Below are 13560 nucleotides of genomic sequence, written 5' to 3'. Positions count from 1 at the left end.
CAAATTCTGTAAAGCTGCTTTGCGACAATGTTTATTGTTAAAAGCGCTATACAAATAAACTTGATTTGATTTGATGACCTGGCGACTTGTCCAGGGTGTACCCCACCTCTCGCCCGTAGTCAGCTGGGATAGGCTCCAGCTTGCCTGCGACCCTGTAGAACAGGATAAAGCGGCTAGAGATAATGAGATGAGATGAGATGAGATGAGTTCCACATATGGTGGTACGGCGGTGTAGTGGTTAGTGCTGTTGCCTCACAGCAAGAAGGTCCGGGTTCGAGCCCCGTGGCTGGCGAGGGCCTTTCTGTGCGGAGTTTGCATGTTCTCCCCGTGTCTGCGTGGGTTTCCTCCGGGTGCTCCGGTTTTCCCCACAGTCCAAAGATTCAGGTTAGGTTAACTGGTGACTCTAAATTGACCGTAGGTGTGAATGTGAGTGTGAATGGTTGTCTGTGTCTATGTGTCAGCCCTGTGATGACCTGGCGACTTGTCCAGGGTGTACCCCACCTCTCGCCCGTAGTCAGCTGGGATAGGCTCCAGCTTGCCTGCGACCCTGTAGTACAGGATAAAGCGGCTAGAGATAATGAGATGAGATGAGATAATGAGATGAGATAAGTTCCACATATGCTCTCCCCGTGTCTGTGTGGGTTTCCTCTGGGTGCTCCGGTTTCACCCACAGTCCAAATGCATGCAGGTTAGGCTAATTGGTGGCTCTAAACTGACCATGGGTGTGGATGTTTGTGTGGCTCATCTGTGATGACCTGGCGACTTGTCTAGGGTGTACCCTGCCTCTCACCTGTAGTCAGCTGGGATAGGCTCCAGCTTGCCTGTGACCCTGTAGAACAGGATAAGTGGCTACAGATAATGGATGGATGGATGGATGGATGGATTCCACATATGACACATACGGTAGATCAAGAAAAAGTTTGAGATGGGTTTCAAAGGGTAGTGGTCACATGCTTTCAAAACAAAAACAATAAACTGGATTCTGGGAAGGGTGAACCGGCCCCTTTAATAACTAATTAGAAACCAGGAGTCAACAATTATACATAATAATTAATGTCAGTACTCCTCACATAGATACAATGAAATATTAAAATTTTAAACTTGTTAAAAAGTTCTCCATAAAACAAAACCTTGTTATAATTCAAATGATGTTTTTACTGCATCGATTTCTGACTAAATCCTCAGTTTAAAACCTAATTACATTCAATTTTAAATAAAAAAAAAAAGGCTCCAGTCTGGAAATACACTTCTTCCAGCCATTTTACTGGATTCACCAGAGTAGTTATGTCGAATTTCCTTGTTCATATAATTAGTTTGATGGTTCCCATTCAAACTTGTCAGCAGCAAATTATTTACACTTGAGTTGTAGAAGTACAGAAAATTACACCATGAATTTGCCTGTCAAACTGATGAATTGTGCAGTTATGAATGGATAACCTAATGATTTAACTGTTAGTATTAGTCTGGTGCTCCCCGGCTGTAGGTGATGTATTTCCGAACCACAATCCTTTCTAAAACTGCTAAAGAGCTTTAAAACACACACACACACACACATTAAAAGATTTTCACATGAAAATAACATGGGCAACCAAATGTCATTGATGAAATGTACATGAAAAGCTCTCATTACAAGAATGTTTCTGAACCAAAACAGAACAGATGGTTTTCCTTCACACACTCATACATGTGAAAATCTGCACATTCTATACACATTAAACCCTCATTATACATAGTAAACAACTGAAATATCCTTTTAATAGCTCATGTATGCAGACTGGCACTATCTAAATTATAGATGGGAATACTCGTGTTTGCTCCACACACAGCTCAGCTTGGCTTTATGATGCCTCATTTAAAGTTCATTACCAACCACACGTTCTCTCCATCATCATCTGTGCACATTCTTAGTCCAACACAACAGAAAATAGTAGTTTTAAGATGGTGGACGAAACGTCTACGGGCAAAATGTCTAAGGGATGGCCACTTACAGAAGAAAGAGATGAAAATTTCATAAAGTCACCACTTATGTGGTTGTACGAGCCTTGTGTCAAAACAGATTTATTTGGTTTTGACAGTCTGAGAGAGAGAGAGAGAGAGAGAGAGAGAGAGAGAGAGAGATGAATTAATGTTAACGGTTAAAATTATTTTAATTCAGTAATGGATATCCAGTGATCCATCTTAACCCTGACCAGGATAAAAGATAAATGAATAATGAATGATTGCGTAGCCTAAGTGTGTCAGAATTTTGCCATCTTAAGATTTCTCTTATAAAGTCTCTTTTAAGAGAATCCCATATTTAAATTTCTTTGTTGACCTTATAAAAAAAATTTTAAAAAAAAACTAGTCAGCTCATTTGACCCAAATGGTTTCATGCATTCTTCAGTAACTGCTGGTCAGGGGTGCAGTGACTATCAGGAACCCAGAGACTATCAGGAACACAGGCTGTGAAGCAAAGACATACGCTGAACAGGAAGCCACACATTCACACCTAGGGGCCAGTTGCCCTAGCCAAACCACTTCCTGACATATTTTTTGGGAGGTCAGAGGAAACTGAAGAACCCACAGGAAACCCGGATGAACGTGGACAAGGGAAGCATGCACAGAAAATCCACACAGACAGTAACCTGAGCTCTGGATCAAACCAAGGACTCTGGAGCTGTGAAGAGGCAAAACTACCCTCTGTGCCTTTTGATGAAATAATTTTATGAAGTTAGTGAAGATATATCAATCAATATATCAAGCTGTCTATGGTGAGTATCTGAAGAAGGCATGAAAGTAAAACAAAACAATTTGGTGGTTTATTGCCCTGGAGGCCTTCAACTCCACATTACCATTCCATTTATACTGTGTAGGGGCGGCACGGTGGTGTAGTGGTTAGCACTGTTTCCTCACAGCAAGAAGGTCCTGGGTTCGAGCCCAGTGGCTGACGAGGGCCTTTCTGTGTGGAGTTTGCATGTTCTCCCCGTGTCTGCATGAGTTTCTTCCGAGCGCTCTGGTTCCCCCCACAGTCCAACGACATGCAGGTGTGACTGTGAGTGTGAATGGTTGTTTGTCTCTATGTGTCAGCCTTGCGATGATCTGGAGACTTGTCCAGGGTGTACCCCGCATCTCGCCCGTAGTCAGCTGGGATAGGCTCCAGCTTGCCCGCGACCCTGCACAGGATAAGCGGCTACAGATAATGGATGGATGGATTATACTGTGAGTATGTTTGGGGGGGAGGGGGATTTATAGCCTGGACATTACCCATCACTTGTATACACAGAAAGAGCAGGGAACTGACTACTGTAAATCGCTGTTGTCCAATTGTACATTTTTGGTCTGAGGAGAGGAAAAAAATAACACTTGTCCTATTTATATCATCTCGTCTCAACCTGACTCTGGATTTGGGTATGACTCATCTCTTGAGTTTCTTAACTTTTCTTGGCAGAACTATGCACTTCCATCTCTGACTTGCTTTTGGAGCAGAAATGTTGAGTGAGTAGTGTAAATCCTTATCATTCATGCCATTTAACCAAGCAAGGGATTTGATGCGAAATGTAGTTACACTGTCCTACTGCAAGCTGTCAAACACAAATTGGCATCATTCTCTCAAACAGACAGACATGCACACACTGACAGATCAGAGCATTTTTTAAGGATTTTACACTAGGAGACCAACTGGTCTGGGCAATACAATCACAGGCCCCAGAGTCCATGCGGCTGCACCGCTGCGGCATATTCTGTGATGCAAATTGCCGCATTACGAATCCTCGTTTCAGCCAGCATAATATCAACATAGTTAATGCAGTGCCAAGTTACCATAACTTCATCATAAGTATGGTAAAATACTAAAATTACACTATAAGTTTAAGTTATTGTTTTATCAACTTTCATAATATTATGTATTTTAAGAAACAGTGAAAAATAAGAAATAAGAAAACCTTCAATTTTATTGCTCAATGTGAAGCATAGTATCAAATAACTGTATATTTAGTCTATAATTTGGAAATTGGAACAGTCTTGACAACCCAACTTCAATATTTTTTAAACATTCCAATCCAAAGAAAACAGTCTTATGAATTTGGACCAGCAATTCAAGCATCTCCCATAATTCAATTTCAGTTTTACCTTTCAGCATCAGGGTGGCACGGTGGTGTAGTGGTTAGCGCTGTCGCCTCACAGCAAGAAGGTCTGGGTTCGAGTCCTGTGGCCGGCGAGGGCCTTTCTGTGTGGAGTTTGCATGTTCTCCCCGTGGGTTTCCTCCGGGTGCTCCGGTTTCCCCCACAGTCCAAAGACATGCAGGTTAGGTTAACTGGTGACTCTAAATTGACCGTAGGTGTGAATGTGAGTGTGAATGGTTGTCTGTGTCTATGTGTCAGCCCTGTGATGACCTGGCGACTTGTCCAGGGTGTACCCCGCCTTTCGCCCATAGTCAGCTGGGATAGGCTCCAGCTTGCCTGCGACCCTGTAGAACAGGATAAAGTGGCTGGAGATGAGATGAATTAAATTGAACTGAATTCTCCCTTCACATCTTCTAAGCATAATTTCTTCCTCAGGAATCCAGATTTTCCCTTGAAAGGTTAAAAGCTTAATTAATTTGCCCGACTTTCTATTCTCTCCCTCTCTCTCTATCTATCCATCCATCCATTATCTGTAGCCGCTTATCCTGTTCTACAGGGTCGCAGGCAAGCTGGAGCCTATCCCAGCTGACTATGGGCGAGAGGCAGGGTACACCCTGGACAAGTCACCAGGTTATCGCAGGTCTGTCTGCCTGTCTGTCTATCTATCTATCCATATCACACCAAATGTTATCTTGGTATATCTGTATTAATTCAACACTCTATTTTCTGTTTCAATGCTAAAGAAGGACAAAAGATCAGAACTAATATGAACTTTTACACCATGATCACTCACAGTTTGTTGAGATGAGATGAGACCTTTCAGCATCAATTTAGCATCTCATTATCTGTAGCCACTTTATCCTGTTCTACAGGGTCGCAGGCGAGCTGGAGCCTATCCCAGCTGACTACGGGCGAAAGGCGGGGTACACCCTGGACAAGTCGCCAGGTCATCACAGGGCTGACACATAGACACAGACAACCATTCACACCTACGGTCAATTTAGAGTCACCAAGTAACCTAACCTGCATGTCTTTGGGGAAAACCAGAGCACCTGGAGGAAACCCACGTGGACAACATGCAAACTCCACACAGAAAGGCCCTCGCCGGCCACGGGGCTCGAACCCAGACCTTCTTGCTGTGAGGCGACAGTGCTAACCACTACACCACCGTGCCGCCCTCAGGCTAACATAACTTGGTTTAAAATCTGGTCTCCCAGTGAAGCTGGTTTGGCATTGACTAGGAGACCAAATGTTAAAAAATGCTCTGTGACAGATTCACTCATGCGCACACACACACACGCCCGAGTCCACCAGGCTTACTTTTTCCGCTTCGGAGCGCGCTTCTTGTCCATAACGGCTGGCACGCAGTTAGTGAGCTCGGTCCAGTCGGCATGCAGGCCGCAGCTCCAGCCCGTGGAGAAGCGCGAAAAGAGCCACGACTCATCACGGCCCGGACGCCGGCACGCGCACTTCTTCTGGCCCGTCTGACAGTCGCACGGTCGCTCCAGGCGCATGTTGCGCACCAAGTGACGCCCGAACGTGGTGCCGCCGGTCTTCTGGATGTGCAGGAACACAAGCACGTCGTCGCCTTTCATGTCGAAATCGACGCGGCGCGCCAGCTCGCGCTCGCTGAAGTTGAACTTGGACGCGGCGTCTGGTTCCAGCTCGCGCTCCACGTGCGGCGCGCCGTCCGTGACAGCCGCGTGTGGCCCTCTGGGGTCACCACCGTTCCGCAGATGGCACGACTGGCTTCCTGCTGGACAGATGTACTGATAGCCTATCATCACGAAAAGGACAGCCAGGACCGGGATGAACACCAGTTTATTGGGTTTATCGTTCATGATCATGAGAGAGGATGTTCTCGAGACAAGCATGAATCATTATCCGTCTCACCAGATCTTCCCTGAAGACATCATGCCTTTATAGGGAGGGGAGGAAAAGACCCATACTACATGTTGAGATACTCAGGCGAAGTCTTCTGTATCCATCTACTGTACACGTCAAAGTTTTAAAAGAACTGAGGCTTTAAAAAAAGAAGAAGAAGAAGAACACCCTCAGTCCGTGTCTCAACGCGTAATTCCTCTGAACGACTTCTATCTGTGCGCGCTCAGGGGGAATCGAACCGATCGCGCCCTGTGCTGGAAACACTGCAGCGTTCCTCACATCACATCACATCACATCATCCCGCCGCCGCTCGTTCATCCTGAGCGCATCACGCGTGTCCTGAGCTCAGCGTCTCCTCTCCTCCAGCCCAGGAACCCAACACCGCCTCAGCCAAGGACCCGGGTTGCCAGATTGGGCTGTGTTCACCATTTTCGGAGCAGCAAAATATAGAGGAATTTGGAAGAATAAATATGATTTACACTACCGTTCAAAAGTTTGGGGTCACCCAGACAATTTTGTGTTTTCCATGAAAAGTCACACTTTTATTCACCACCATAAGTTGTAAAATGAATAGAAAGACATTTTTCTGGCCATTTTGAGCATTTAATCGACCCCACAAATGTGATGCTCTAGTCTAGAAACTCAATCTGCTCAAAGGAAGGTCAGTTTTATAGCTTCTCGAAAGAGCTCAACTGTTTTCAGCTGTGCTAACATGATTGTACAAGGGTTTTCTAATCATCCATTAGCCTTCTGAGGCAATGAGCAAACACATTGTACCATTAGAACACTGGAGTGAGAGTTGCTGGAAATGGGCCTCTATACACCTATGGAGATATTGCACCAAAAACCAGACATTTGCAGCTAGAATAGTCATTTACCACATTAGCAATGTATAGAGTGGATTTCTGATTAGTATAAAGTGATCTTCATTGAAAAGAACAGGGCTTTTCTTTCAAAAATAAGGACATTTCAAAGTGACCCCAAACTTTTGAACGGTAGTGTATTTACTTCTGATGTTCAGTGTGACGTGAAACAGACTATCTCATCTCATTATCTCTAGCCGCTTTATCCTTCTACAGGGTTGCAGGCAAGCTGGAGCCTATCCCAGCTGACTACGGGCGAAAGGCGGGGTACACCCTGGACAAGTTGCCAGGTCATCACAGGGCTGACACATAGACACAGACAACCATTCACACTCACATTCACACCTACGGTCAATTTAGAGTCACCAGTTAACCTAACCTGCATGTCTTTGGACTGTGGGGGAAACTGGAGCACCCGGAGGAAACCCACACGGACACGGGGAGAACATGCAAACTCCGCACAGAAAGGCCCTCGCCGGCCACGGGGCTCGAACCTGGACCTTCTTGCTGTGAGGCGACAGCGCTAACCACTACACCACCGTGCCGCCCTGAAACAGACTATAACGTGGAAAAAAATAAACCCATTTTATTTTTTTCACAGTCCGGTTTATATCAAATCATGCGCTCTGATTGGCTCGCGAGCAGTCCAGGATCCAATGATCCTGGCCCCGGTTACGGACCAGACCCGGCAGCAGAAGCGGTCTAGTAGCTGGGCATTGCACTGGCTGGGGGTGGGCACGCATCGGCAAACCCAATTTTACTAGGGGGGTCCGGGGGCATGGTCCCCCGGAAGAAATTTTTGAAAAAAACACTAAAATGGTGTATTTTGAGCTCTTCAGACACCCTGTTCCACTGCTATATATTGTCCGTCACTGAGCGCATTTGCAGGGAATATTCCGTTTCATACGGAATATTGGCAGTATTCCGTTTGCGCACGAGTCATGTTGTAAACTCGTTCCGAATACCCAACACTGAATGCACAAACGGATGATTGTGATCAATGTTGACAGCAAATTAAGATTGATATTTACAATTAAGAGTGCGCAACAGAAGATTACATCACACTCATCCTCTCTGCAGCCTAACTGCAGTAACTGAATCCCTTCTAAGTGAAACCATGCGCATTAAAAGTTTTATGTCTCAAATCTAGTTTTGTGAAGCATGACAACATTAATCTTTAATACAGATGCGTTTTGTAGGTTAACTGAAACGTCAAAACCAGTTTCTTACCTCCAGTGCTTAGTTTGCAAATCAAACGCCAAGTGCATGACAGCGCAGGGCTGACAAGATGGGCGCAGGCCGAAACGTTAAGAAAACAGTGTGTCATGTATACACATTTTAAATTAAGGACTTTTTCTTGAATATTATGCCCTTTTTTTAAAAAAAAAAGAAAAGCGTTTAATTATAGTAACCTGCGATTTATTTATTTATTTATTTAAAATATTGTGTTAAGCTGTTGGCCCTAGCCTATGACAGGGCGGGCGGGCCCACACTAGGGTGGGCCCACGTGACTAAATAGGCGGGCCCGGCCCCCAAAGGCCCGCCCATCGCGCCGGGCCCGTCACGGACCTTTGGCAACTCGTTCGTTCACAACAACAACAACAAAGATAGTAGGAATTTTTTTGTCAACATTTATTTTCGCATTTCTCAGTATAACAGCATTAATTTTACAGCATGGATAGCGATAACGACAGTGCTCACAGCGAAAGCGAGTTTTATTTTTGGAAAATTCCGAGCTGACCAGTTTTTGATGAGCTTGTAGCAGGTTTGTTCTAAATATGGTTTCCCTTTCGGGCACTCTCATTTTCTGTTAGAATTTGGTAAAGAAAAAAATAAATATATTATTTACCAGCTTAAGGTCCATCCGTATCATGAAATACCGTGACTGAGGTCTTGAAAATACTATTTTCAAGACCTCCGTCACGGTATTTCACGATACGGACCTCCCAGCTGGTAAATAATATATATTTATTTCTTTCACGGCCCAAATCCTGCGCTCTGATTGGCTGGTGAGCGGATCCGTATCCTATGTTACGGACCCCAGTTACAGACCTCTGGCGACTCACTCGTTCACAACAACAACAAACAGAGTAGAATTTTTGTCAACATTTATCTTTTTTGATAAGATTTATTTATAAGATTATCAAAAATCTTATACAACCCCGATTCCAAAAAAGTTGGGACAAAGTACAAATTGTAAATAAAAACGGAATGCAATGATGTGGAAGTTTCAAAATTCCATATTTTATTCAGAATAGAACATAGATGACACATCAAATGTTTAAACTGAGAAAATGTATCATTTAAAGAGAAAAATTAGGGGATTTTAAATTTCATGACAACAACACATCTCAAAAAAGTTGGGACAAGGCCATGTTTACCACTGTGAGACATCCCCTTTTCTCTTTACAACAGTCTGTAAACGTCTGGGGACTGAGGAGACAAGTTGCTCAAGTTTAGGGATAGGAATGTTAACCCATTCTTGTCTAATGTAGGATTCTAGTTGCTCAACTGTCTTGGGTCTTTTTTGTCATATCTTCCGTTTTATGATGCGCCAAATGTTTTCTATGGGTGAAAGATCTGGACTGCAGGCTGGCCAGTTCAGTACCCGGACCCTTCTTCTACGCAGCCATGATGCTGTAATTGATGCAGTATGTGGTTTGGCATTGTCATGTTGGAAAATGCAAGGTCTTCCCTGAAAGAGACGTCGTCTGGATGGGAACGTATGTTGCTCTAGAACCTGGATATACCTTTCAGCATTGATGGTGTCTTTCCAGATGTGTAAGCTGCCCATGCCACACGCACTAATGCAACCCCATACCATCAGAGATGCAGGCTTCTGAACTGAGCGCTGATAACAACTTGGGTCGTCCTTCTCCTCTTTAGTCTGAATGACACAGCGTCCCTGATTTCCATAAAGAACTTCAAATTTTGATTCGTCTGACCACAGAACAGTTTTCCACTTTGCCACAGTCCATTTTAAATGAGCCTTGGCCCAGAGAAGACATCTGTGTTTCTGGATCATGTTTAGATACGGCTTCTTCTTTGAACTATAGAGTTTTAGCTGGCAACGGTGGATGGCACGGTGAATTGTGTTCACAGATAATGTTCTCTGGAAATATTCCTGAGCCCATTTTGTGATTTTCAATACAGAAGAATGCCTGTATGCGATGCAGTGCTGTCTAAGGGCCCGAAGATCACAGGCACCCAGTATGGTTTTCCGGCCTTGACCCTTACGCACAGAGATTCTTCCAGATTCTCTGAATCTTTTGATGATATTATGCACTGTAGATGATAATATGTTCAAACTCTTTGCAATTTTACACTGTTGAACTCATTTCTGATATTGTTCCACTATTTGTCGGCGCAGAATTAGGGGGATTGGTGATCCTCTTCCCATCTTTACTTCTGAGAGCCGCTGCCACTCCAAGATGCTCTTTTTATACCCAGTCATGTTAATGACCTTTTGTCAATTGACCTAATGAGTTGTACTTTGGTCCTCCAGCTGTTCCTTTTTTGTACCTTTAACTTTTCCAGCCTCTTATTGCCCCTGTCCCAACTTTTTTGAGATGTGTTGCTGTCATGAAATTTCAAATGAGCCAATATTTGGCATGAAATTTCAAAATGTCTCACTTTCGACATTTGATATGTTGTCTATGTTCTATTGTGAATACAATATCAGTTTTTGAGATTTGTAAATTATTGCATTCCGTTTTTATTTACAATTTGTACTTTGTCCCAACTTTTTTGGGATCGGGGTTGTAAATTTTTGCCAGCATTTCTCATGAGAATAGCATTAATTTTACAGCATGGATAGCGATAACAACAGTGTTCACAGCGAAAGTGAGTTTTACTACCCTGAGGAAGAAGAAATAAAAGAAAACATTTCAGGAGAAAGCTAAAAACCTGTAATTTGCTAACACCAAACAAAAACATGGCTGAATCCTGAATGACTCCTATCTGTATAAATAAGGGACTACATAGGCGGCAAAATGTAGGGTTTTTTTCCTGCCATGGAAGTGCACTTGTATACCGAGGAGAAAGCAATTTGCATGACAGCCGTGAATGAGGATTCAAAATGGTGGCTCGGCTCGGTTTTCCCTTTCGGGCGCTCTCGTTTTCTGTTAGAATTTGGTAAAGAAAAAAATAAATATATTATTTACCAGCTTAAGGTCGGTCCGTATGGTGAAATACCGTGACCTCAACCTTGAATACTGATCTCAGCCCAGAGGGCCTCGCTCAATACTTTCAAGACCTCGGTCACGGTATTTCACGATGCGGACCTCCCAGCTGGTAAATAATATATATTTATCTACATTTTGAATGAAAAATATTGCAGTCAGTAACTATGGCATCTTCCCAATGTTGGGTTATTTTTAACTCAGTGCATTGGCTGTTTCTCTGCCGAGCTTACTGGCTTAAAATGGCCCAACTGTTGTTATTTTTTGTATTATTCATCCATCCATCCATCCATCCATTATCCGTAACTGCTTATCCTGTGCAGGGTTGCAGGCAAGCTAGACCCTATCCCAGCTGACTATGGGCAAGAGGCGGGGTACACCCTGGACAAGTCGCCAGATCATCACAGGGCTGACACAGAGACAAACAACCATTCACACACACACATTCACACCTATGGTCAATTTAGAGCCACCAATTAACCTAACCAGCATGTCTTTGGACTGTGGGGGAAACCAGAGGACCCGGAGGAAACCCACGCAGACACGGGGAGAACATGCAAACTCCACACAGAAAGGCCTTCACCAGCCACTGGGCTTGAACTCTTGCTGTGAGGCGACAGTGCTAACCACTACACCACCATGCCACCCCTGTATTATTATTATTATCTCCACGAGCTTTGTTGGAGGAGGTTATGTTTTCGCCTCTGTTTGTTTCTTTGTTTCTTTGTCTATTCCCAACGTAACTCAAAAAGTAGTGAACTGATTTTGTTGAAATGTTGAGGAAAGGTGGGCCATGGGCCAAGGAACAATTGATTAGCTTTTGATGCAAATCCAGATGTGTATGTGGATCCAGAATTATTTGTCTGTTCCCAATATAACTCAAAAGGTAGTGAACAGATTTGGATGAAATTTGGTGTCCAGCTTTAGTATTATCCTTGGTTCAAGTGATTTGAGTTTGATGTTGATAATATGTGGCTTGGTGGAGGTATGCACTCTACTGAGTGTCCTTCTAGTTATTATTATTATTATTATTATGATAGACATAAAAATATTGTTTAAAAATATACTCTCTTTTTTGTTGCAATTTGTAGCACAGAAATTGTAATGCTGTACTAGTTTGAACAGAGCTTGCATTGAGCTTATGTACACTGTTTGTCTCGACAGAACATAACTAACCTAACAGAAGCTAACAGAAAAGATGTTTAAAAAAATACAGTGCCTTGCAAAAGTATTCATCCCCCTTGGTGTTTGTCCTGTTTTTCACATTACAAGCTGGAATTAAAATGGATTTTTTTGGAGGGTTAGCACCATTTGATTTACACAACATGCCTACCACTTTAAAGGTGCACATTGTTGTTTTATTGTGACACAAACAATAATTAAGATGAAAAAATAGAAATCTGGATTGTGCATAAGTATTCATCCCCTTTTGTATGAAACCCATAAATAAGAGCTGATCCAACCAATTCACTTTATAAGTCCTATAATTAGTTGATTAAGTTAGTCAAATAATTAGTTGACACCTGTGTGCAATCAAAGTGTCACATGATCTGTCACATGATGTCTGTATAAATCACCCTGTTCTGGAAGGACCCTGACCCTGCAACACTACTAAGCAAGCAACATGAAAACCAAGGAGCCTCCAAACAGGTCAGAGACAAAGTTGTGGAGAAGCATAGATCAGGGTTGGGTTAAAAAAAATATCCCAAACTTTGAATATCCCACGGCGCACCATTAAATCCATTATAGCAAAATGGAAAGAATATGTCACCACCACAAACCTGACAAGAGAAGATCACCCACCAAAACTCACAGACCAGGCAAGGAGGGCATTAATCAGAGATGCAACAAAGACACCAAAGATAACATTGAAGGAGTTACAAAGCTCCACAGTGGAGATGGGAGTATTTGTCCATAGGACCACCTTAAGCTGTACACCCCACAGAGTGGGGCTTTATGGAAGAGTGGCCAGAAAAAAGTCATTGCTTAAAAAATCATGTTTGGAGTTTGCCCAACAGCATGTGGCAGACTCCCCAAACATATGGAAGAAGATTCACTGATCAAATGAGACAAAAATTGATCTTTTTGGCCATCATGGAAAATGCCATGTGTGGCGCAAACCCAACACCCTGAGAACACCATCCCTACAATGAAGCATGATGGTGGCAGCATCATGCTGTGGGGATGTTTTTTTTAGCTGCAGGGACAGGAAAGTTGGTCAGGACTAAAGGAAAGATGGATGGCACTAAATACAGGGCAATTCTGGAGGAAAACCTGTTTGGGTCGGCCAGAGGTTTGAGACTGGGACACGGTTTGAGACACGGTCTAGCAGGACAATGACCCTAAACATACTGCTAAAGCTACACTGGAGTGGTTTAAAGGGAAGCATTTAAATGTCTTGGAATGGCCTAATCAAAGCCCAGACCTCAATCCAATTGAGAATCTGTGGCATAACTTGAAGATTGCTGTACACCAACGCAACCCATCTAACTTGAAGGAGTTGGAGCAGTTTTGCCTTGAGGAATGGACAAA

The 13560-nt window shown here is 43.4% G+C and overlaps 1 protein-coding gene across 1 annotated transcript in view; it reads right to left on the bottom strand.

Annotated features, from left to right (window-relative positions):
• Positions 1-5979, bottom strand: part of hs6st3b (heparan sulfate 6-O-sulfotransferase 3b) — a 173523-nt gene extending 167544 nt beyond the window's left edge. Inside the window, exon 1 of the mRNA XM_060929315.1 lies at positions 5421-5979. Within this exon, the coding sequence (XP_060785298.1) occupies positions 5421-5974 (554 nt within the window). The 5' untranslated portion in view covers positions 5975-5979. The remainder of the gene's footprint in view (positions 1-5420) is intronic.
• Positions 5980-13560: the final 7581 nt, after the last annotated feature.

This window comes from Neoarius graeffei, chromosome 9 (genome assembly GCF_027579695.1).
Source record: "Neoarius graeffei isolate fNeoGra1 chromosome 9, fNeoGra1.pri, whole genome shotgun sequence".
Lineage (NCBI taxonomy): Eukaryota > Metazoa > Chordata > Actinopteri > Siluriformes > Ariidae > Neoarius > Neoarius graeffei.
Note: the sequence above shows the minus strand (reverse complement) of the source record. Positions and strands in the feature narration are given on the sequence as shown.